General features: G+C 53.9%; 1 protein-coding gene across 3 annotated transcripts; it reads right to left on the bottom strand.

The window, feature by feature from the left end:
- Nucleotides 1-277: 277 nt before the first annotated feature.
- OTUD7B (OTU deubiquitinase 7B) lies at nt 278-20,605 on the bottom strand. Of its 3 annotated transcripts, none has more exons than XR_005952619.1 (12): nt 14,604-20,605; nt 13,686-13,856; nt 12,964-13,182; nt 9,260-9,361; nt 8,677-8,804; nt 7,746-7,858; nt 6,751-6,878; nt 5,996-6,145; nt 5,483-5,597; nt 4,717-4,801; nt 2,138-4,151; nt 278-1,572 (listed from the first exon to the last, which is right to left on the bottom strand). XR_005952619.1 is itself a non-coding variant. In XM_041404071.1 (12 exons), exons 1-12 carry the CDS (start codon nt 14,674-14,676, stop codon nt 3,550-3,552), a joined length of 1,797 nt encoding a protein of 598 aa, XP_041260005.1. In that variant the 5' UTR covers nt 14,677-20,605; the 3' UTR covers nt 3,401-3,549. The 3 variants fall into 3 exon arrangements, 2 of the variants coding, with proteins under 2 accessions (XP_041260003.1, XP_041260005.1); XM_041404071.1 differs by lacking the exon at nt 278-1,572 and having other exon boundaries at nt 3,401-3,644; nt 3,734-4,151; XM_041404069.1 differs by having other exon boundaries at nt 278-4,151.
- Nucleotides 20,606-24,480: the final 3,875 nt, after the last annotated feature.

Genomic DNA, 24,480 nt, shown 5'->3' with positions numbered 1-24,480 from the left:
CATTCACATGGCTCGTGCTGGGGTTTATCCCTAATTTTGTCCTGAGATTCAGGTAGCAAAGGGAGCCTTGGGATGCAGCTGGGGAAAAGATCAGCAAGGATAGAGAGAAACAGGGAGGGAAGGGTGTTTGAATGATTTAAATGAAAGCCAAGAATTAGTACCAAAATGGAATCACACAATAAATAATATAAATAATAACCCCCAAATCCCAATAATTGGATGGAGAAGGGGGCGAGGAGCAGCCCCAGGAGGGAACTGGGGATGAAGGAGCCTCAGGTGCATCAGCTGAAGGTTTTTATTGTCAATGAGTCTGTGGTGCCACAACGAGGCCACAGGTACAGCCCAAGTGCAACGCTCTGGCCCTGTTCACCAGGAGGCCAAATATCACCAATTAATCTGGAATTAATTAAAAAAAAAAGGAGTTTTTTTGTGAATAAACCACTGCAGAATTAATTCAGGTCACTCGGTGTCGCGTTAGTGAGACCCAAAGCTGCCCCAGCGAGGGGCCGGGGAGTGGCGAAGGTGAATCTCGTTTAATAAAATCAAATCAAATCTCATGAACGGGTTTTACGCGCGCTGAAAGACAAACTTTTCCTCCACCAGGATCCGATGGCAGCAATTTGAATTCCAACCACACCAGTAAGTGCACTTAGTTTGACCTGGGGGTCACACCACAGTCTCCCCGTGGAAAAATCCCTCCTGGGGAAGGTTTGGTGCTTCTCCTCCAGTTTTGGAGTTTTTCCTCCAGCACTGGTGCTTTTCCCACAGGTTTTCTGCTTTTTCCCCTCTCTCTCCTCCCACACCAACGAGCAGGTCTGGGGGTTTCCCATCCCCACTGGGATGGAGTTAACCAAAGAGGAGAGAAATTCCCCCAAAAGCTGAAGCATCTCCTCCCCCTGCCCTCCCGTGCCCTGCGGCATCCCTGCTCCAGAGGATTTTCCCAACGCCCAAATAAAGCTGCTGCTCCGATTTGGGGAAAAATCAACATCAGAAAGTGGAATTTAAAACCAAGTGTCTATAAATAGGGAAGGGTTTGGGTTGGGTTTTAACCATCTCGGCTTAAAATTTGGGGTGAACCAAGGGGGGGCAGAGCTTGTGCTGCTTAACCAGCACTGCACGTCCCTGCCTGGGGTTGAAGTCCATTGGAATTCCTGCAGTTTGAGGAAGAAAAGTGGAATTTGTTCCCAGGTAAGAGGAGCCAGCTGGAGTGGGTGTCACACCTCCCCTTCCCACAGCTTCAGCCACGCTCGGGGATTTTATAAAACCAGGGAAAACAACTTACACTGGAGTCAAACCATCCCTGGGGTGCGTGAAATTCGGATGTGAGAATCTGCAGACAAGGAGAATTGCTGGCTGGACTCAAAGTGTTTGGATCCCACCAGGAAAGGCCTTATTTGGGGGCATTTACACGTGGGAAAGGCCTTAACTCAGGGCTTTTAGGTCTAAGTTAACATTTTTAGGGCCAAGTCTAAGGCGTCAGGTGATCCCCCAAGCTCACTTCCAGCTCCTCTGCCTCATCCCTTCTCCTGGAAACGACCACGGGCAGGAAGGGGTTGCATAGTTTGATGCCTTCTGGAAAATCAACCCAAAAATAGAAACGAGGGTATGTTGTAAAGCTCTGGCTGAAGGATAGAACTCCTGTTTTATTTCCATGTGATAGGAAATGCTGCACCTCACCTCGTGCAGGATCAGGCCAGGTTTGGGAGCTGCAGTTACCAAAAAAACAAAAAAAAACGAAAAAAAAAACCCCAAAAAAACCCAAGGAATTCTGTGCAAACATCGCAGTGCTAAAGTGAATCCCACCCTGGGAGCCAGGGGGCCGGGATGGGGTCAGGAACATTAGTCACGGGAGGATTTTACCTTAATGTTCTGCTTTTTAGCCCTGTTATCAAAAATATGGATTAATTCCGCAGCCTAAAGGTCAGTTGGTGGCTCAGCACAACGGAGCCGAGTTAATCAGGATCAGAGGTAGTACAGAGTAGCTGTGCTCAAGTAGGAGTTACGTGGGGCTGTGACCCCCCCAGCTCCACCTCAGGACTGGGGGTGCTCTGGGACCCCTTTTCCAGCGGATATTCCTGGGGGATTTGCCCCAGGCCACTGGGAATTCCTGGCAGGAGATGCTGGCCCAGGATCTCACCTCAGCTCTCCTGTGGGCTGGGGGTTCTGCACAGGAAGAGAAACCTCCAATCCCTTGAGCTCTGGGAGTCCCCCTGGCTCCCCCCGCCTCAGAAAAGAGTTTAAAAACAACATTTTAAAACCAGAGTTCAGCTCGTGGGGAGGAGAGGAGAGGAGGGGACAGAGCCCTGAGCCTGTCCTGGTGCTCAGGGACATCCAGGACTGGGTGGGGGGCATCCAAACCACCTCACCTCATCAATGTCCAACTCCAACACGGTGTCGCTCAGTACCAGCAAGAAGAAATACAGAATAAAACCAATGTTAAAAAACTCCATTAAAAGGTTTGTGACGTTCAAAATGGGGCATTTTTGCTCCGTCCCAGGTGGTCAGGAAGTGGGAAGGACCTGGTGGGAGCTGCTCCCCCTGCCCACTCCCAAAGCTTTGGTCTGGTTTATTGAGTTTTTGAGGAATTCTCCCCCCTCACCCTGTGCTCCGACCCGAGCAGCCCCCACTGTCCCCAGGCACCCCTGGGAATCCTTCTCCTCCCCTGCAGGGGCTCCAGGAAAGCAGGGGCAGCTTTCCCCCCTCTCTCCCTCCTGCACCCCATCAATCCCAGCAGCCCCGTGCCACCCCCAGCCCATCGCCTGCTCCCACCTCCTGCCGAGCGGGAGAGGAGCGCGGCTGGGTTTAAAACCAAACCGGATCTCTGTTATTGCATTCCCCACGTGCCAGGGGTCCGGACGTGCACGGGGGGAGCCTCAGAACCTGTGCACCAGCGCCTCCCGCTCCCTGCGCCGCAGCTCCTCCTTGTAACAGCAGGAACAGAAATCCCCAGTCTCTGGGTGTCCATAGAAGCTGCAGTTGGGCTGTTTGCACTTGCTCTGCTGGATGTTGTACAGGGCTTGGCTTCTCATTTTATCCGCAGTTCCTCCCTCGTCCTGCTCGAGGAGCTCCCGGCAGCCGTCGCTGTGCGGGGGGAGGCAGCCGGAGCCCTCGCACTCCGAAGGGAAGGGAGGCTGCATGTCCACGTCCGTGGGGGAGAAGCGGCCCGGCTGGGCAGGCCCGGGGGGGCAGGGGCCGAGCCGGCCCTGGTGGTGCCGGGGCAGGGTGGCATAGGGGGGCAGGCTCCCACAGGGCCCCCCCGCCAGCTGCCGCCGGCCCTCGGGGCACGCGGGCGGGTGCAGCCCCTCAGCACTGCCCATGGAGGGCCTGGGGAAGGTGAGAACACCAGAACAGCCAGCTGGAAATGCAGCTATTTTAGCACCCAGGGGCTGGGGGGGGTAGGTGGGGGGTGGCTGGCAGAACGCGGGGCTTGGCGTCGCCTCCTCGCCGCGCTGGGCACCCGCCTCCCCTTCCGGCCTCTTGGCCGGGGCAGCGCCGCCCAGCGCCTTCCTCTCCGCCTCCTTCTGCCTCTTCTCTGCCAGGAAACGCTCCTCAGCGTCCAGGAGGTACCTCTGGATCATCTCCTCCTGGAACTGGTGCCGGCTGCTGGTCTTGAGGTGGCTGGCGAAGATGAACTTGCGCTCGCCCTGCATGGCGGCGCGCAGGATGCTCAGGCTCAGCCGCACGTCGCTGCTGTACTTGTAGGGGTCCGAGGCCTTCTCCAGGGCTGCCTTACCTGCACAAGGCTTCTCTGCAGGAGCCAAATCTCCCGGGGAACATTCCTCTTTGCTGTCTTTCCGTGCCTTCAGGGATCCTTTCTTCTTCTTCTCCAGGGTGTCTCCCTGCCCGTTGCTCACGCCGCCCTTCACGGCTTTGCTGTGCATCAGGCCCCCCATGTTCTTTTTTAGTTTGCTGCCCAGAGTCTTCCCGAAGCTTCCCAGCTTGTTGGCTACCGAGTCTGCCCGTTTTTTGTCCTTTTCCTTCTCCTTTTCCCTCTCCTTCTTTGGTTTCTCCCTGTCCTTGCCTGCCCTGGTGCCCCCGTTGCTGGCAGAGCTGCTGCACACCGACTCCTTGTCCGAGTCGCCCGAGTCCGCCGCCGAGCGAGCGTCATCGCCCGCGGAGGCCGTGGGGGATTCTGGCTGAGCCAGAGGCGCCTGGGGAGGAAGGAAAGGCAAACATCAAAGCCTAGAAACTGCTCAGGTGAAGATTTTCGGGTGGAAGGTGAAGCTAAGGAGGTGGTGTTGCTTGGAACACAGATGGTGAGCGTGTCCCCAGAGCATCCTGCTCATCCCTAAATATCCCTGTGGCACCCTTTCAACCTGAGACAGTCCAGGATCCTGAGATTCTATTCTGTGATTCTCTGATACCTCCACTCGCTCAAGGTTTCAGATACAAAGCCAGGGAAGAGGGGGGTGAGACTTGTCCCAGTCTCAAGGTGGCCATAAACCAACAGCTCCCATTTGTTTGGAGCGTGGGGTGTCCCTGAGGGGCACCTGGGTCATGTGAAGACTGAAAATGGACGTGGAAAACTCCAGAGAAAAGGTGCCCACGTGCAAAACTGAGTCACATCCCTGCTCTCTGAGCAGAATCAGCCACAATTCCTGTGGGCACAGAGCCCCTCATGAGGCAGAGCCCCCAGGTAAGGCCCTACAACAGCTTCCCTGTAGAGAGGAGGGTTGAATAATTCATAGGTAAAGAAGATCCCCCTGGTCCCTTTACCTGCATGTCACAAGGCAACGTGATCCATCTGACATTCATGTAGCTGTGCAGCAGGTGCAGTTTGGCTTCCAGTGACAGTGTCACGCTGGCATTGGAGGGGTAAAGCCACAAGTTAGAGCCATTTCCCACCTGGAAATATCTCCCCCCATATTCACATTATTCCCTGTGTTATGTGTTAATTGGGTGTTTTCCTACAGCAGGTCCAAGGGCACAAAAGGGATAATTATTTCCTTTCGATGAAAACCCAAAGGGAGAAATCAGATTCCTCATTGCTGGGATCAAAACATTTCTGCCTCAGCCATAGGAAGTGCTGGGACCAAACCATGGTGGGACCTGCCCAAAGCCTCACCCAGACCAGGCATGGTCTGGTGGCCACCACCCTCCCTGCTCCAGGGACCCACAACACAAGGATTTTTGGTGACAAATGGAAAAATACACTTTTTTTGTGCTACTATCACAGGAAATCCTCCACTGCTGCTGATGTCTTGAGCTACACCCAGCCCAGAGCTCCAGGATCTGGAGCATCATCACTTAGGTGTGGGAATGAAGCTCGTGAGATGTCACAGCCCCACCCAGATCATATCAAAATGAAGGAAAATGAAGGAAAAGCTGCTCCATGCCCATGAACAGTGCCATTCCCTGGGCACAACTTCCACCCAGCACAAGAAAACCCAGCTGGGGTCAGGACTGGCCCCTTCACCCGTGACCTCTCTGCTCTGCAGATCACCCAGACCCTCAGGGGAGCCTCACCCTGCAGGTCACCAACCTGGCCAGCTTGACATTGTCACTGTCGTCCTTGCCCCACTGCCACTCCTTCCCGGGGTCCACGGCGAAGTGCACGGGGAGCAGCTTGTGCTCAGAGTCTGTCAGGGGGATCACAGCTGCCCCAGGACACAAATGGCACATTTACAGCTCAGAAGGACAAATGTTCCACACTTGGAGCCAGCCCTGAGCACCCACTAGGAGCGTTGTCACCTCTGATGGCAAATCCCAGTGCCTGGGGTCATGGAATTGTCAGATCATGGAATGCCTCACAGGGAGGAGTTTCTCCACAACATCCCATCTAACTCTGCCCTGTGTCATTCCCCTTGTTTTGTCACCCTTGTCCCAAGCCTCCCTCCAGCTCTTGGAGCTCCTTTAGGCACTGGAAGTGTTCCAAGGTCAGGACATTGTTGTTTTCTGGGCTGACAGTGCACATTGATGGCCCCCGGCCAGCTCTTCCCCCTCAGCACTCCCAAATCCTCCTCCTCACTTTGCAGACCTGAATCTCATCACTCACCTTGATCTTTTGAGTTTTCCTTCTGCTCCATGGAGACCAGGGCAGAAAAATGAGCTTGGTCATAAGCCAGAACCAGTGGAGACCGGTGGCATTTGTTGGCTGGGACTTCCAGGGGCAGATAGATCCCTCCAAAGGGAATTGGGGCAAATGCTGGGAAGAATTGAGAGTGGTTAGTTCTGATCACAGGTTCAAGAGTTCAGAGTTGTTTGTGCTGCAACTGCTCCAGAATGAGCAGTTTGCCTCAACCGAGGGCTCACCTGCAATTATCTGTCACCTCAGGGGACATTAAACAAAACCACAACCCAAAATAGATGTTTATTTTACATCAGGAGGATTTAAAATGTAGAATGAACTGGTATTTTCTATAAAAAGCCTTCCTCTTCACTCCCCCACAAAGACAAAACTTTGCCCACAGAATGATGGAAATTGATTAACCTTCTCTGACAGGAAATTGCAGCTGATGGTGGAAAATCCACCACCCAGGGAATGGAATTTCTCATCTCTAGATGTGTGTGTAGGGGCAAAAGAGGTAAAAAAAAAAGAAAAAAAAACCTTGTGTGGATGCTCTTAAAGCAGCAGAAATTGGGAGCCAAGTCTGGCCTGGCCCCTCCGTGGGCTCACCTGTAGCAGGTCAATTTTCCTTCATGCACCATTCCCACCTCCAGGTGCAGCTTGGACAGCAAAGAGGCCCCAGAAAGGGTGGAAAGGAAAGGTGGACAGCCCAGAGAGGCTTTGGGAAGAGAGGCAGGTCTCACCTTCACCACCTGAGTCCCTCAGCATGGTGTCTGCCACCACCACGATGGGTCTCTTCAGCACGTGGGCCAGCACAAAGACGTGGAACTCCTCCAGGCTCTCGTACACCGGCTCCTCTGAACCCTCCACCCTGAGGCAAAGGAGAAGCTGAGTGTCATCCCTTGGATATTCCATCATTTGCTTTGTAACAACAGGAGCAGGTCTCACAGTCAGCCACAAAAGTGGGGGGACAGGGCTAAGGCTGATCTCAGCATTCATCTGAGGGTTTAGGTGTGGATTGCCCAAATGTCCTGCTCCAAGACAAGGGTTAGTGCACAAGGAACACCCAGCTGCTGCCTGGCACTGCTGGGAGTCCCTTACCTAAGGAGCTGGACAGCTGTGGCAGGGAAGTGTCCTTGGAACAGAAGTGGGATGGCAAAAACTCTCAGCTCTGGGTTGTTCTCTTATTTCAGAGTGAGCAGCACAAGGGAGCACAAGGAAACACAAGGAAACACAAGGAAACAAACACAAGGAAACACAAAGAAACACATGGAAACACAGGGAAACAAACACAAGGAAACAAACACAAAGAAACACAGGGAAACACAGGGAAACAAACACAAGGAAACAAACACAAGGAAACACAGGGAAACACAGGGAAACAAACACAAGGAAACAAACACAGGGAAACAAACACAGGGAAACAAACACAAGGAAACAAACACAAGGAAACAAACACAGGGAAACAAACACAGGGAAACAAACACAAGGAAACACAAGGAAAATATTCACTCCCTGCCCAACCCATCTGCTGCCCCTCAGAAGAGGCCGTGCAGCCCCAAAATCCTTTCCTGGGATGCTCGATGTGCCTTGTGCTTCCTCAGGATCCCTTTGTCCTTCACCTGAAACCCCAACCAGAGCAGCCCAGAGCTGCAGCCCTGCCCTGGAGCACCACGAGGGCTGTGCCTGAGGGAATCCCTTCCCTGCTGTCCCCCTGGATGTGCTCCCTGCTCCGTACCCGCCGCAGCCGCCGCCGTTGGAGCCGTAGTGCACGCGGGGCTCGCTGGACGCCAGCTTGATCAGCTCATTCCACTCCTTCTGCCACTCCTCCTCTGTGTAAACCAGGCCAGACTGGAAAATGGCAAAGAGAAAACCCAAAATCATTCGAGTAAAGCAGTCCCAGCTGCTCCAGCACGGGTTTATACCCACAGCACAACTTTTCTCTGTGGGTTTATGCAAAAACAGTCAACACATTCTGCACCATGTCCTCAAAAGGGCTTCTCAATATTCATCCAAATTTCCCCTCTCAATTTAAACTCATTCCCCTTGTCCTGTCACTTGTCCCATGTAGGAATGTGCTCTCTGTTGATGGAGTGACAAAACTATGTTTTGTCTCTTTAAAAAGAAAAAAAGCCCAGAAGTTTCTCTCCTCAGTTAGGTAAAAAGACACCTCATAGGACTTGGGGGACTTCCCCTCAAACTTAAGGATGGACAGAAGCCAAAAAGTCTCTCCTAAGCAATTCACTAGAAAAAGAAGAGAATAAAGAAACTAATTGCTTTTGTGAAGTGTTTTACCAGGAGCAAGAACCTCTTGCACTTGGCTCGGTTTTTCTCTGCAAAGAGTTTTGTTATTTTGCCTTTTATTAAAACTTTCCTGTTTCCAACACTATCACAAAAGCCATCCTGCTGATTTTGTGCCTTCTAAGGTAGCTGAGCTATCTTGGGTGTGATATAGGTCTCCAAGATGTAAGACCTAGCTCGAGGAGACCCACGTATCAGTCCCAAAACCCTTTCATTCTGCCACAGCTCTGACTGCAGGACACCCCTTACCACAACACGCTCCAGTGAGCTGCACAAAATTCCAAACCCGACAGGAAGCACCTCCCAAACCCACGGGACGTTTTCCCCTTGGCAAAGAGGGCCCAAAGCAGCACTCAGCTGGCTCCCACCTCCTTGTTCTGCTGCGTCTGCTGCCAGCGCCAGCGCCGCCTCAGCGCTTCCCGCTCCACCCCCTTGTCCATCAGGGTGTAGAGGGATTTCCTGAGCATGAGATCCCGGTCGTGGAAGCCCCACATACCTGCAGGGAGAAGGAACAGGATGGTCAGGAGGGGCTAGTGTGACTCCCTGACTCGCTGAGGTCCCTGGCAGAGAAGGGAAGGGGCTGCTCTGTTATGCCACATTTTCTTTAGGCATCCAGGGAAACTTGCCAGCGGTAGCACAAATCAGAATTACACACAAATAGGAGCCAGGACTTCCACTCAGAGCAGTTCTCCTCTATTTGTTTTTCCCCCCACATCCTTTATTTCCCTCCCCATAGCCCATCAGAGGGGGAGAAGGATTGGAGAAGCTGCTGGCAGCCCCTTCCCTTGAAGCCATCCCACAGAGGCCGAGCACTGTGCTCTTGCACAGCCAGGAGGAGCAGCAACATCTGGCTTCCCACCAGAATGGGTGGCTCCTGCCCCCAAAGAGGGATGGTGGGCTCCTGCCCAGGGACTGGTTGGCTGTTTCCTGGGGGATTAAGCCAAGCCTTACCCAGGGAGGCAGCGTGGAGCAGGCAATTCCCATCACCAGTGGTGGCCAGGGGCAGCAGGCGCTGGCAGCTCGGATCCACGGTCACCCACCAGTTGAGACGCCCTGGGGAGATTTGGGAGAGTGTGAAACCATGGCATGGGACTGGGGGGACTCTGGAAGCACTGCAGGCTGTGGTTTCAACCCTTCTGAAACCACGGCCAAGAAAAAACAACAGCTGAACAGGCGGTTTAGACAGGGTGGAAGGAGAACCTGGATGGGTGGGAAGGCACAGAGCCATCACAGGACTGGGTGGGGAAGAGTCAGGACAGTGACAAAGCAACAAAAAGAGGAGATTGGAGCTACAAAACACCCTGAGGATGCCAGGAAAAGACTGGGCTGAATTTGGAGTCACACAAATAGGAGCCAGGACTTCCACCCAGACCAGCCCTCCTCTATCTGTTTTTCCTCCACATCCCTTATTTCTCTCCCCACAGCCCAACAGGCTGAAAATGCCACCAGGAGCACGCAGCACAAACAACTTCTCCAGGGAAAATCAGCATTTTGCTGCTTCTCAGAACCAAATCCCTCCAGTTTCAAGTCTCTCATGGCCACGTTTCCCTGCTCACTGGTTTTTAGGCAGAATACTCCAGGATTTCTGCTGATCCCAGCAGCTTTCCTGCTGCAAATGCAAAGCGACAGCGCCTTAGACTGGGAGTTTTGGGTCATTGTGGTGATTCAAGTCAAGAGCAGCTAAAAAAGGAAGGTAGGAATAAATGCCCAGTGAGCTCAGTGTGGCTGAGGATTCAGCCCTTCCCAAGGGAGTGAAGCTGAGCTGGATCAGGACTTTGAACCCCTGTCTGTGTCTCGCCCTGCCCTCAACATCCCTCCTTGCTGCCCTGTTTTCCAGGGGTTTTTGGATCCTGTGCAACAGGCAGCTTTTTGGCTGGATGAAGCTGTTTAGGCTTCCAAGTTGTATTCAAATTGCTCCTGCAGGAAACCAGCCCTTTCCCATGGTTTCCAAAGAGCCTCTCCTTCCTCTGGAGCATGATCCCTGTCAGGGATCCCAGCACACAGACACGGGATTGCTGGAAATGCTTTGTACAACCTCAGGGAGAGCAACTGGAGAGGAACTCCACACAGAAAACAGGGGTTAAAACATCCCCAAACAGCAGAAAACAAAACCCACGCAGTTCAGTGTGACACAGGCAGGTCATTGCTGCTCCCAGCACCAGGAAAGGGACGTGCCAGAGCTGGAAGTGTTCTGCACTGAGCCTGGGGACAATGGCTCTGTTCCCTCAATTTAGCTCCTGGCACGGCCGAGCTGGGAGCCTGGCCAAGTGGCCCAGGGCCAGGGGTGCCTCACAGGAGCTGTCCCACACGTAATGCTGCTAGGGGCAGCACCTTCTTCTCCATTTCCCCTCATTCCTGCAGGACTTGATGCTCTTTTCCAGAGTTTGCACGTCCAGTCGGTGCTTGGGAGCCACTGCCCAGAGGAGGAACCACATTGAACACATCCAGGCTTTTGGAAACTCTACATCCAGATTTTTCAAGACAGGTCTGGTTTTAAACAAAGTTTTGACAGCCTTCTCTAACACAGTTGTCACCAAAATAAATTCATTCCTGTATGGGAATTAATTGCAATACGTTTCCCAATGTAGTCAGTGTTAAAAATATCATGGGAAGCCACAAGAGATTGGGCTACATTTTGAGACCTTTTCTTGTAACTGCTGTTGTGCAAGCTCTGCCCCAGCCAGGCCTGAGAGGACACACCTTGCAGAGGTATTTCTGTGCCCAGTGTTTGCACTGACTCCAGTTATGCAAGAGAAGCAGTCTCCAAAGGAACCGCACGCCCAACCCTCTCCTGCCGGAGTTTTGCTCCTGTGGAGGCTGGGGAAAGGCCAAGAGGCAGCCCAGAAGTATTAAAAACAACACACTTCTCTCTTAAGAGCCAGCCCTGAGAGCTCTGCAGGGAAATCAACTGGATTTAGGAGCCTGAGGGATCTTCCCACAACGGCCACGGTGGCAACAGATTTTCTGCACAGGGGCAAAGTCCACTGGCATCCAGAGGCTCCCTCTGCATCCAGCACCCTGAGCCTGTGTTAGCCCACAGAACATCCCACAGGGTGTTTGGGGAAATCCCATTGTGTCTTCCAGCAAGAGCCACCTGAACAGGTGACAGCAATGGGAAGGAACTGATGGCTCCACCCAGCCTGAAGGGAGGATTGCCTCATCCAAACCTTAAATGGTTTCCCCAAGGCTACCGGGAATCCACTCTGGCTTCCTGACACAGGGAGTGGCCCAGGGATTGCTCCCCAGGCCTCGTGCTCCAGGGGATCAGGATCTTTCAGTTCTTCATGATTTTTATCCCCCAGTATCCTCAGGTGAGGCACCATGGACTGCTCCTCCCTGTGTGACACAAGCAAAGCCAGTCTGCAGCTCCCCAGCTCGGCCTGATTCCTGATCCACAAGGGTTTGGGTCAAAGGACACCAAGGTTCCACTGAGGGAAGAGATTTCAGCTCCACCAAGACCCTTCCATCCCACTCCAAAGCCATTCCAAGCATTCCCAGAGGATCTCCTTGAAGTTTACAGCCACTTTGAAATTGTTCACTCTGCCACAATGGTGTAACAGGACCTCTGAAGACAGGGGGAAGAGGATCTGAACATTTATTGGGCTAGAAAATGTATTTCCTTAATCCCCTAAGGATGGTGTGTGCTAAATTAATAATGGGAATCCCTGTAGATCACAGCACCATGCTCAAAACCCTACTTGGAATATTTCATAGCTGCACTACAGCCCTTTGTTACAGACAAAACACTCATTTATAACAACCCACAGACACTCAAGTCTCCAAAAGGCATTTTCTAAAACTCTGAATTTCCAAACTCCTTCCCACTAACAGCATCTCAGCACACCTGGAAGTGCCCCCAGCCCAAGGATGAAGCACCCAGCAACCCCCAGCCCCACATTTGATTTGTTTGGGACACAGGAACCCAAGCCCTGGCTCTGCTGGGATGAGATCTGGGGTTTATCTGCACCAGAGCCAGCAGCTCTGCTGTCACCTCACGGTGTCACCGTGTAACGGGATCGCTGGGATCAAGTGCTCATTCCCAAAACATGAGAATATTTCTTACAGCAGCTCCAGGACAGGGAGAAGCTGGGCCCTCAGTGTCTGTTATCCCTAAGGATAACGTGTTTTCTGGTATGTGCAGCACCACAGAAACAGTGGGGGAGTGTAAACCCTCCTGAGATCCCTCACGGCATCCTGCTCCTGCTCACAGGAACCTTCCTGGTGCCAGGGATGAGGTTTCTCCCTGCCAGCATGGATGTCCCCCTCATTTCCAGACCCCTGGCAGCTCTCCAGGAACCTGAGGGGAAGCAAAGCAGGGGGTTCCTCCCCAGGCACCCAGCAGGCACTGACCTTCAGAATTTATCAGCAGGAATTTATTAGACAGGAATTCCCTTTTCTCTGTCTCTCCACAGGACTGGGATGCCCCAGGGGTGAGACAATGCCAGTTTTGGGGTGTTTTCCCTCTCAGCAGTGCACAGTGATAACAGCCCTGGGTTGTTTACACTCAGCTCCCACGGCTGATGGAAAGCAGCTCCTACCCAACCCTTGCAGCAGGTCATAAAAACGATGGAATAACTCCCTGCTGGATATGCACCCATGTGATCTCCCAGTGTGGGTGACACCCCCGTGGACCCCAGCACGGATCCAGCACTCACCAGCCTGCTCCAGTGCCACCAGCATGGACTGCTCGATGAGATCCCGCTCGACGAAGCCGCGGAAATCCTCGGAGTACACGGTGAGGTCGGGCAGCTGGAAGGTGCAGATGGGCATCTCCAGCAGGTGCTCGCTGCTGCTGCCATTGCTGGACACATGGGAACGGGCCAGGGACACGATGGTGGAGCTGGCATGGGAGATACCACGGGACAGACGCTTCTCTGGGGGTAAGGAACAAAAAAAACAAGGTCGGGCAGTGTTCATGATTCCTCTCCGTGTGTGGAGACACGAGGCTTGACTCCATTTCAGAAGGCTGATTTATTATGTTAAATATTATATTAAAATGCTACATTAAAGCTATACTAAAAGAACAGAGAGATCAGAAGGCTACAACAAGAACAGAACAGAATAACAAAAATCCTGTGACTGCTCACAGCCTCGGCACAGGTGGCTGTGATTGGTCATCAATGGAAAACAATCCACATGCACCAATCACGGATGCATTGTTGCATTCCACAGCAGCAGATAGTAATTGTTTACATTTCTCTCCTGAGGCTCCTCAGCTTCTCAGGAGAGGAAAAATCCCAGCAAAGGATTTTCCATAATATCATGGCTACAGGGCAGGAGACCCAAACCCCGGGGGGCAGGGGGGGACATCTCACAAGCCCCCCGGGGGACATCTCACAAGCTCCCAGAGCATCTCCTCGGGCTGCAGGACACTGACCTTGCACCAGGTCATCCTGGCGCTGCAGGGGGGGCCGGGCTGGCCGCGCCGCGTCGCGCTCGGGGGGCCGGGCGCCGCGGGCCTCGCTCACGGGGGGCGGGAGACCCCCGGCGTGCACCTGCCGCAGCTGCTCGAAGTCGCTCAGCGCCGCGCTCACGTCCCAGTTCTTGCCTGCGTGGGGAGGGGGAGCCCCCGTTGTGCCCATTTCCCCCCATTACAGGTGGGGAATAGGAGAATTAGCCCCATTTTTTCCCATTTTTCCCACAATTTTTCCCATTTTCCACCATTTCAGGTGTGGAAGCGGAGGGATTTTCCCCATTTTTTCCCATTTTTCCAGAATTTTTGCCATTTTCCCCCATTACAGGTGTGGAAGCAGAGGAATTTTCCCCATTTTTTCCCATTTTCCCCATAATTTTTCCCATTTTCCACCATTTCAGGTGTGGAAGCTGAGGGATTTTCCCCATTTTTCCCATAATTTTTCCCATTTTTCCCCATTCCAGGTGGAAAGCTGAGGAATTTCCCCCATTTTTCCCAGAATTTTTCCCATTTTTCCCCATTCCAGGCGTGGAAGCCGAGGAATTTCCCGCATTTTTCCCCATTCCAGGTGGAAAGCTGAGGAATTTCCCCCATTTTCCCAGGAATTATTCCCATTTTCCCCCACTCCAGGTGGAAAGCTGAGGGATTTCCCCCATTTTCCCAGGGATTTCCCCCATTTTCCCAGGAATTATTCCCATTTTCCCCCACTCCAGCTGGAGCAGCACCACCCTCACCCCGCACAGAACCCGAGGCACTCCCTAAACACCCGCGGTCGGAAACTATTCCAGCCCCCACCTCCCTCACCCTCTTCCAACCATTTTTCCCCCTGGCTCCCCATCAGCCAGGCTGGGAATTCCCAGCATTATTCCCAGCTTTCCATACCTTCAAGGAGGTCTCTGGCCAGCCCTGGCTCTGCCCCCGTTGAGCGAACAAAATCCGACAGGACGATGTCCATAGCCGAGGCCAGACGGCGTCAGCGGCACCGGATCGGCTCCTCGGCGTCAACCTGGGAACGACACCACGAGCACACCTGGACTGCAGGTGGGAACGAGCTCAGGGGGGGAAGGAACCACCCCCCAAAAATGAACTGTGCTCCAGGACTGCTGGTTCATTCCAGCAATGAATGAATTCCACCGGGAGAGCAACGCTCGCTTTGCTGTAGCCAGCATTTCCCTGGAAAATTCATGAGCTAAGCTCAGTTCTCATCTCTAAGGTGGTGGGGTTTTTCTTTGTAAATTAGGAGTGAATGATATAATAAATGAATATTTGGGAGCAATGAGAAAGCAAGAAGTTTGTCTTGTGCATTTCCAGGGAGTAAATCCCAGCCCCATCCCACTCCAAGCAGCCCAGCTGTGAGGAAGGGAAATGCTAGAATTAGATGTGTTCTAAGGAAAACACATTTTAAAAACTAAAAATAAAAAAAAAAAAAAATTAAACAATCCCAATTGCTCTGGATGACAAAATCAATGTCCAGACAGAGTTCCTTTCCACTCCAGAGCTCCTTTGACTCCAGAGCTTCTTCCCAGAGGGGAACAAAACCACAGCTCTATTCCACAAATCTGGATTTTGTCGGGTTCTGAGCCTGTGGAAGGAAGGTGTGTGCTCCTGCCATGCCTTCAAATCCTGATTTTCTGCATTCCTCGGGGCAGAGAGAGAAAGGAAGAGCAGCCTCATCTGTGGGAGTCCAGATGGGCAAAGTGCTCCGTGGAGTTTGGTGCTTTGCAGTTGAAGGATGGGATAAAAAATTCTGCCATCAAGGAACAGGAAAGAATGGGAAAAGAATTTATGCTGAGCTGAAAATTTGGAAGGAGAAAAACTGGGAAGGCTGGGAGAGGGAGGTGCTGGTGTATTAGGTATAAGAACAAATTTCAGGATTGTGTGGAACAGGAACAAACCTGGTTGTTTTCCTGCTGCCTGAAAAATAAAGGTTTTTTTTCAGGATTATCCCTACAGACAGGCAAAACCCCCCTGGTGCCTTGAAATGTTTTTGTTTTTCCCAAGATTATCCTTAAAGGTGGGTGAAATTCCCTAACAGCACAACTCCCCACAAGCATCCAGACTTCAACCTGGAATCTCTTGGCTTTGCTGGAGAAACACCATTCCCACAATCGAGTTGTTAAGTTCCTCCTCCCAGAAAAAAAAAAACCCCAAAAAAACCTCTGGATTCCTTGGCTGCGACGCCAAAGCCCAGCACATTCCTGGAGCGGGATTTGGCAGCGATTCCTGCTCTCACTCCAGCAATTTAGGGAACATCCCTAATTAGGAGGGGCAGGTTTGGATCCTCTAACCCCCGGCAGGAGTTGCAGGAGCAAGGAGCAGCTCCAGGATGAGAGTGGCTGCGATAACGTGAAGCTTCCCGCAGGTGGGAGTGGAATTCCAATGCAAATGAACGCTCAGCAGGCACAGCAGAGGTTTGGGGAGGGAACAAGAAGCACATCCCACCCCCTCATCCACGGCATTCCAAACTCCCTCGTGCACAAAAATGCCAGGGAAAACACAGCTGGGAAACTCTGGGTCCAAGGAGGAGGTGTTGGATTGTTGGAGATCGGACAGAGGAATGTCCCCAGCCCAGAGTTATTGATTATTTCCTTTCCCTGTGGAAGGGAAGTGCTCTCTCCTCTTCCCTCCTTCCAGAAGAGGTGGGAAACATGAGCCCAGGGAGGAAATCCAAGCCCCAGGAGATGCACAGCTGCAAATCCATCCCCCAGCAATGGAGCAGGCACACCCCAAAGCCCCAGCAGTGCACGGGGGTGCAGCACAGCTGGATGTGATCCAAAGTGAGTGTTCCTGGCACATTCCAATCAGAAATGTGTGCAAAACATGAACTTAGGGCTGAGCCCAGTTGTTGTGATCCCAACAGCTCTTTGCAGGACACATCAGCAGGGCTTTTCACAGACATCTGCCCACGTTTGCACAGGGCCTGAGCACAGCAATGCTCCTGCCAGCAGTGAGGAGTGAGCAGCTGTGCTGGAGTCACACCTCGATGGGACCAGAAGGAGCTGGAGCTTCGTGCACACAGCATTCCATGGTCACACACCCATGGGAACCCAGTGAAAGCTCCATCCCAAAGTGCCAGCAGATCCACCCAAGGCTGACACCAACCTCCAGTCTGCCCAGTTCCAGCCTCAGGAATGGGGCAAAGCTGGGTTTGGTCCATCCCAGCAGCCTGCAAATCCTTCCTAACGGGAATTCAGACCTCTCACACCACATGTCCATCCAAAATGAGGGGAAAAGTCATAAAACCTCCCCGAGCCTCCTCGCTCTTGCTGCCTACAGCCTCTCCCAGGGCAACTCCAACCCCATCAAGGTTTGGGAAGGGACTCACCAGGAGCATGTGGAGCATCCCAGCCTTCTGCAGGCAGGCCTGCACCCCTGACAACATCAGAAAAATCAGGAAACTGAGGGAGGAATTCACAAGGTCAAAGAGCTCAGTGTTTCTCAGCTCCATCCTGGGAGGAATCAACCACTGGGAACACTGAATTTAAACAGTTCACCAGAACCAACTGTGGAGCAGCAAAACTGGATCCATTTAAAGTTCCAGACTGGAATTTATGGGGCTTTAATTCCCTTATTTTGTTAGATTTCAATCCTGCTGAACATGCTGCAGAAAGAGGAAATAATTCTCTTTGTTAGGGCCAAATCCTGACCCAAGGTCAGCCACGACCTGTGGCTCCACTGTGTTTATAAAGACACTTCCAGAAATATTTTAGGAGCAGCAAACTCTGACGTCTCTCCCCCGGATCTGCCACGTGATGTTTTGCTGAGGGTAGGAACCAAGCTGGGAGCCAGGACTCCACTCCCAGAGCTCTGCTCCTGACCCAGCCCCTCCTCAACATCCCTTCCCCACAGGGAACACCGAGCCAGACCCCCAGGGAGCTGCAGGTGAGGCAGGAGGTGCCCAAATCCATGGGAAATTCAATCCTGCCAGACCCACATGGATGTTTTCACTCCCACCAGCAGCAGAGTGGCAAACCAGCAGATATCCAACTCCTAAACCCCAAAACCTTGAAATGTGGCAGCACTCAGGGCTAAGCAGGGGCATCCTGAGGGGACCTGCAGGTGGGACATGGGAGCAGCTCCAGCCTGAGCCCCATCAGAGTAACAATGAGAAAAATGAGCTGCTCCGTGAGCTCCGAGTGAGCATTGCCTGACGCTCCTGAAGGAGGTTTCTGCCTTCCTCCTGCCCCCCAGAACAGTGGGGGCTGTCCCAGTCCCACCCCACATGGCTGTCCTGGCCCTGCAGGTTACCTAACCTGCCAGGATTAGCAGCACCCGTCCTGACCTGACACCTGTGCTGTGTCACTAAGCTCCATCTGCAAGTGCTGGGTGGGACACAGCCCTGCAGCTCCTGCCTCTTCCAGTATGGGAATCAACCCAGCTCCTCATCATCATCATCAACAAAAAAACAGTTATTCCTGGTGAAACTGATGGGGCAGGACACCCTTGGAGTGCTGGGTGGGATACAGACCCTGCAGCTCCTGCCTATTCCAGATTGGGAATCAACCCAGCTCCTCATCATCAGCAGCAAGAAAAATCCAGTTATTCCTGATAAAACTGATGGAGCAGGACACCCTTGGAGTGCTGGGTGGGATACACACCATGCCTGCCTCTTCCAATATGGGAATCCACCCAGCTCCTCATCATCATCATCAACAAAAAATTGGGTTGATTCCCTCTTCCAGGATGAGAATCAACCCAGCTCCTCCTCATCATCATCCACAAAAATCCAGTTATTCCTGGTGAAACTGATGGAGCAGGACACCCTTGGAGTGCTGGGTGGGACACAGACCATGCCTGCCTCATCCAGGCTGGGAATCAACCCAGCTCATCAACGAAAATCCAGTTATTCCTGATCAAAGTGATGGAGCAGGACAGCCTTGGAGCCCCTCAGCCACAGGAGGGGTGCTGTGAGTGCAGGAGGAAGGCAGTGTGACAGGGAGGAGCAGGGATCTTGGGGGACACACGGCACAGGCAGCTGGATGTGGCTCTGTGGCTGCACCTCGTGCTTGGTAGGAGCAGCTCTCCAGGTTTTACCATTCTGGGATCTCCTTTTTAGCACAGCCCAAAAGGACAGCACATAACCCCCACAAATGAGCTGCTCCAGCAGGGCACAGGGGCTCCTAAAACCACGCTGGTGCTCAGGAGTTGGAGCAGGAGTGAAGTGAAAGTTATGGAAGCCATCCCATCTTTATAAAGCTTCAATGCACAGCTTTATCCTGTTTTTTCCCAGAGCTCCAGACACAGCTGGGCTCCTCCCAACCGCCAGCTCATCCTGAACCTTGGGCTGGAGAACACACCAGAACCTTCCACTTTTATCTCCAAGACAGATAAAAGCCCAATAAGTCTCCAACACAAACACAGCAGCCTCTGTCCCACCATCATCATCATCATCCCTCCTGGTTACCAGCTGCCCCCAAAATCACAGCATTCTCTAACGAAGCACTGACAACAAACTCAGTCCTCTCAGCGCCTGCACCAAAGAAATTCCCTGGGAGCCAAGCTCTTAAACCAGGCCATGACTATTTCCAGGCTGGTTCTCTGCAGGAGCTGAGCCTGGCACATGCTGTCCTTGCCTCTGTCCCAGGGGATGCTCCAGGAGTCCCCTCTGCAATCCAGGCCAGGGCAGCTCCACCACCAATTCTGCCTGTTTTCACCCCAGAATGTTTCAGCCCAGAGCTGCTCCTGCAAGGACAATCCATTTTCAGCCCTCTGCAGGGATGAGTTTAGGGTGTAGCTCAGGGCTGGGAGGGCTGAAGTGCCAGTTGAGGCTCAGAGAATCTCCCAGTGCCGAGTGGCACGGATTCACCACAAACACCAGCAGAAAACGAAATAAATCCCAACAGAAAACCCAACCAACCAAGCCTGAAGAGCAGAGTTTGGGTTTTTTAAGCGGTTTGGGCACACAGCTCCTTTTCCCATCCCCAGCTGTGCTCCATCCCAGTGGGGTTTGGATGCTCCTGCCCTCAGCAGGGGCTCTCAAGGCTCTCCCACCTGAAGCAAGCACAGGAGATGCCTGGATCCAGCTGTGTATGCTGCCAGCCACCCCTTCAGACACCTCCAACACCGCATCCACAGGTGGCCACACCATCTCCACTCCAGAAGCTTCTTGAGCACAAAACCATCTTTAAGTAGCTTAAAAATCCCATTTCCTCCCCCCAAAAAAAAACCCTCAACAGCACGGATGTGTGCCGGGTCAGGAAGATAAAATCCCAGCTGGAAGTTCGGACTTTCCAGCTCCATGACTTCAGTGGGCACCAAGGCTTTTAGGAAGCAGGAGATCCCCGGTCCCGAGCACCCATTTCACAGCCAGGAAAGCCCCGCAGCATTCCCGGTGCACCGGGATGCAACCCCAGCTCCCGGGAGGCTCCGTCGTGCCCCTACCGGGACGAGGTTCCCTGGAGCTGGGGATGGTCCGGGAGCTGCTCCTCGCCCACATCCACAGCACGGGCACGGCGAGGCGGCCGGCCATCAGCCAGACCAGGAATCCCCTCTCCTACAGATCGCAAACTCCAGCCTTCTTCCCGAGCTCGTGTTTCGCTGCCCAAAGACCCGAGCCCGCCACAACGGCAGCGACCCCAGCCTGCACCGGGCAGCGGAAAATCCCGCTGATCCCGGCAGAAAACAAGTACCAAGAGGGAAATTATTTGGCCCGAAGTCGCCAGGACCAGGGAAATGTCAGTCCCCGGGGCGCCCCCGAAGCGCGGAGGCTCCGGCGGCGGGACAGCCCGGGGGGCTCCGCACCGGGAGCCCTCACGGCCGCGGCCCCGCAGGCCCCCGGGATGAGGCGGGACCCACAGCCGGGACCCGCGCCCCGCCACCCACCCCGGTACGCCGGGCCGACCCCCGGGAGCGAGCCCAGCCGCCGCACCCCGGCAGCGACACCGGGACCCCCGTGAGGGGCCAGTGACCCCCTGTATGTGGCCTGAGACTCCTGTGAGGGGACTGAGACCTCCGGGAGCGGCCTGAAACCTCCATGAGGGGCCTGAGACCCCCTGTGAAGAGCCCAGGACCCCCATGAGGGGGGGGGGGGGAAGGCGGAACGGAACGCGCCACCCGGAACGCGCCGCCACCCCCGTTCCCGCCCGGAACGCTTTGGCGGGCGCACGCGGCCGTGCCGGCAGGGGCCAATGGCGGCGCAGGGCCAGGCTAGGCCACGCCCCCCCTCGGGCGCCGCCGCGCGTGCACGGGAGCGGGGAGGGCAGAGCGCCCCCTGGCGGCTTGACGGGGTGCGCGTCACCGAGAGACCCCCGGGACCCCGGGGAGGGCGCGGGACACCGGGGCGGCACCGGGACCCCCGGGAGGGGCCTGAGACCCTCAGTATGCGGCCTGTGAACCCCTGAGTGCGGCTTGAGACTCCCATGAGGGACCTGAGACCCCCGTGAGGGGCCCGGGACCTCCATGAGTGGCCTGAGACCCCCGTGAGGGGCCAGTGACCCCCTGTATGTGGCCTGAGACTCCTGAGAGGGGCCTGAGACCCCCATGAGGGGCCCATGACCCCCATGAAGGGCCCAAGACCCCTGTGAAGGGCCTGGGACTCCTGTGAGGGGCCTGGGACCCCCATGAGGGGCCCATGACCCCCATGAGGGACCTGGGACCCCCGTGAGGGGCCCAAGACCCCCTGTATGCGGCCTGAGGACTGGTGGCCAGAGCAGGGGCTGGTGATGCCACCAGCTGTGTCAGGGAGGGGCCTGAGACCCCCGTGAGGGGCCTGAGACCTCCATGAGGGGCCTGAGACTCCCTGTGAAGGGCCCAGGACCCTCATGAGGGGCTCAAGACCCCCGTGAAGGGCCTGGGACACCTCTGAGGGGCCTGAAACTCCTGTGAGGGGCCCATGACCTCCATGAGGGGCCTGAGACCCCCGTGAGGGGCCTGAGACCCCCATGAGGGGCCCATGACCCCCGTGAAGGGCCTGAGACCCCCGTGAGGGGCCTGGGACTCCTGTGAGGGGCCCGGGACCTCCATGAGGGGCCTGAGACCCCCATGAGGGGCCTGGGACCCCCGTGAGGGGCCTGAGACCTCCATGAGGGGCCTGAGACTCCCTGTGAAGGGCCCAGGACCCTCATGAGGGGCTCAAGACCCCCGTGAAGGGCCTGGGACACCTCTGAGGGGCCTGAAACTCCTGTGAGGGGCCCATGACCTCCATGAGGGGCCTGAGACCCCCGTGAGGGGCCTGGGACCCCCATGAGGGGCCCATGACCCCCATGAGGGACCTGGGACCCCCATGAGGGGCCCAAGACTCCTGTGAAAGGCCTGGGACTCCTCTCAGGGGCCCAGGACCCCCATGAGGGGCCCGGGACCCCCTGTATGCGGCCTGAGGACTGGTGGCCAGAGCAGGGGCTGGTGATGCCACCAGCTGTGTCAGGATGTGCCGGGAAGCACTGGCACAGCTCCCACCGACCCATTGCTGGTGAATTTTCCCCCTGGTTCATCTTCCTCTTCCTTTTTTCCTTTTTTCCCAGGAAAAAAAAAAAACAAAAAAAAAAACCCAGGTGGGCCAGGCCCTGGGCTGGAGCAGTGGCCAGGGGGGCCGGGGGCTGCTGGGGCTGGTGGCAAACAGGCCACGTCATGCACACAGCTCAGCTGATCCCGACGTTGAATCCATCCTTTGTGTCCTGCCCTTGTTTGTGTCCTGCACAAAGGGATTGTTTGTGTGTCCGGGCAGGGAAATGTCCAGCACAGAAAGGACAGGCCCAGGGTTTGTCCCTGCTGGCTGCACAGTTTGTCCACACAGTGGATCCTGCCTGATGTCGCTGGTGGCCAGCACGGGGCTGGAGTGGCCCTGTGCTCTGGATGATCCCTGTGCTCTGGATGATCCCTGTGCTCTGGAATGTTCCAGTTCCCCACAGTGATCCCTGTTCTTCCCCACAGTGATCCCTGTGCTCTGGATGATCCCTGTGCTCTGGAGTGATCCCTGTGCTCTGGAATGTTCCAGTTCCCCACAGTGATCCCTGTGCTCTGGAGTGATCCCTGTGCTCTGGAGTGATCCCTGTGCTCCTGAATGATCCCTGTGCTCTGGAGTGATCCCTGTGCTCTGGAATGTTCCAGTTCCCCACAGTGATCCCTGTGCTCTGGAGTGATCCCTGTGCTCCTGAATGATCCCTGTGCTCTGGATGATCCCAGCGCTCTGGAATGTTCCAGTTCCCCACAGTGATCCCTTTGCTCTGGATGATCCCTGTGCTCTGGAATGTTCCAGTTCCCCACAGTGATCCCTGTTCTCCACAGTGATCCCTGTGCTCTGGATGATCCCAGTTCCCCACAGTGATCCCAGTTCCCCACAGTGATCCCAGTGCTCTGGAATGTTCCAGTTCCCCACAGCGATCCCAGTTCCCCACAGTGATGATCCCTGCCCATTCCATCCCACCCTGTTCCCCCCCATTCCTGCAGCCACAGCCAGGGGCCAGCTCAATGCCGAACACACATCAAACCCCACCTCACTCCTGACAGCTGCAGTCAGAACCATTCCCAGGCTGAGCCAAAGGGTTTTGAGGTGAATTTACCCCCGAGGAGCCCTTGGTGCTGCTGCTCCCTCCAGGGCAAGGCCATGGGGACAGGGGCAGGGACAGCTGCCCCACGCAGGGCTGGCACAGCCTGCCCTGGCCGTTTCTCCTCGCAGTCAGGAGTGGAGAATCCATCGCTTTTGAAACAATCAACACCAAATTCAATCCCTTAAAATAGCAGTGCCATAATCCCGGACAATCCTATTGCCTCCACTTAGGGACCAACGTCTGTCCTCGTGCCTGGGCAGTGGTGACAGGCCCAGGGCAGTTGTTGGTGAGGTTAAATCAGGGTTATTTACAGAATTGTACTTGAATAAATTCTTATTCAAGAATTAGAAGGTTAAAATTATTAAGGTTTTAAAGAGGTTATTAAAACTATTAAGGTTTAAAAGAATTATAAGATTTAAATTAAAAATTACAGCAAACGCAGAGGTCTTTTCCAGCCTAAACAATTCCATGATTCCAATCACTCCCACCCCACTAACTGGCCTGTGGGGAATGAAAAGTGTAAAAATTCTGCAGAATAAAAGTTGTTTAAAACATTTTACCTGCAAATCAGGGATAAACATCCCACCAAGAAGCCTCAGAGGTTTGGTTTGTGATTAATTTCATTAATTTAAAACATTTTACCTGCAAATCAGGGATAAACATCCCACCAAGAAGCCTGAGAGGTTTGGTTTGTGATTAATTTCATTAAAATGGCACGAGCAGGGGTTTGTCTTCCCTAAGGACAAGGACAGATTTAAAGAGGAGATGACACCCTGGGTCTGGTTAGTTCACAATAAAATCCAAAATCATTTCCAAGGGAACTGGACAATAACTAAACCAGCACTTTCCAGACACTGAATCATTTAACAATAAGGCCAGAAAACAATCAAATCAGATGCAATTAAATCCCAATTTTTCATACAATTTGCCATTATTGTGTGTATCCTTTAGCCAGGAGCCCCCCACACTCCTTAAGGCATCACTTTGGATATGAGAAACAAAATCAGGCAAGAAATACAAAAATGCAATAAAGAAAATACCGGAGTTGCATTTCTCTAGGTAAATCCCTACTTAAACCACTCAAATCTTTGGGGTTTGTACATTTCCAGCCTCTAGGAAAGAAGCCTCAAAGCGTCTGGAAGTGAAAAGTAAAATTTGGGCAGGAAATGGAAGGATTAAAGACACCAAAGTTGTCCGTCACCCTGAGAGGAAGCAGGGAGCCCCTTAATTGGAAATGAAAGGCAGGACATAGTCATTAATTAATTGTTATCCCC

Source organism: Onychostruthus taczanowskii, unplaced genomic scaffold, assembly GCF_017590055.1.
Source record: "Onychostruthus taczanowskii isolate IOZ18803 unplaced genomic scaffold, ASM1759005v1 scaffold207, whole genome shotgun sequence".
Lineage (NCBI taxonomy): Eukaryota > Metazoa > Chordata > Aves > Passeriformes > Passeridae > Onychostruthus > Onychostruthus taczanowskii.
This window is presented reverse-complemented; position numbering and strand designations above follow the sequence as displayed.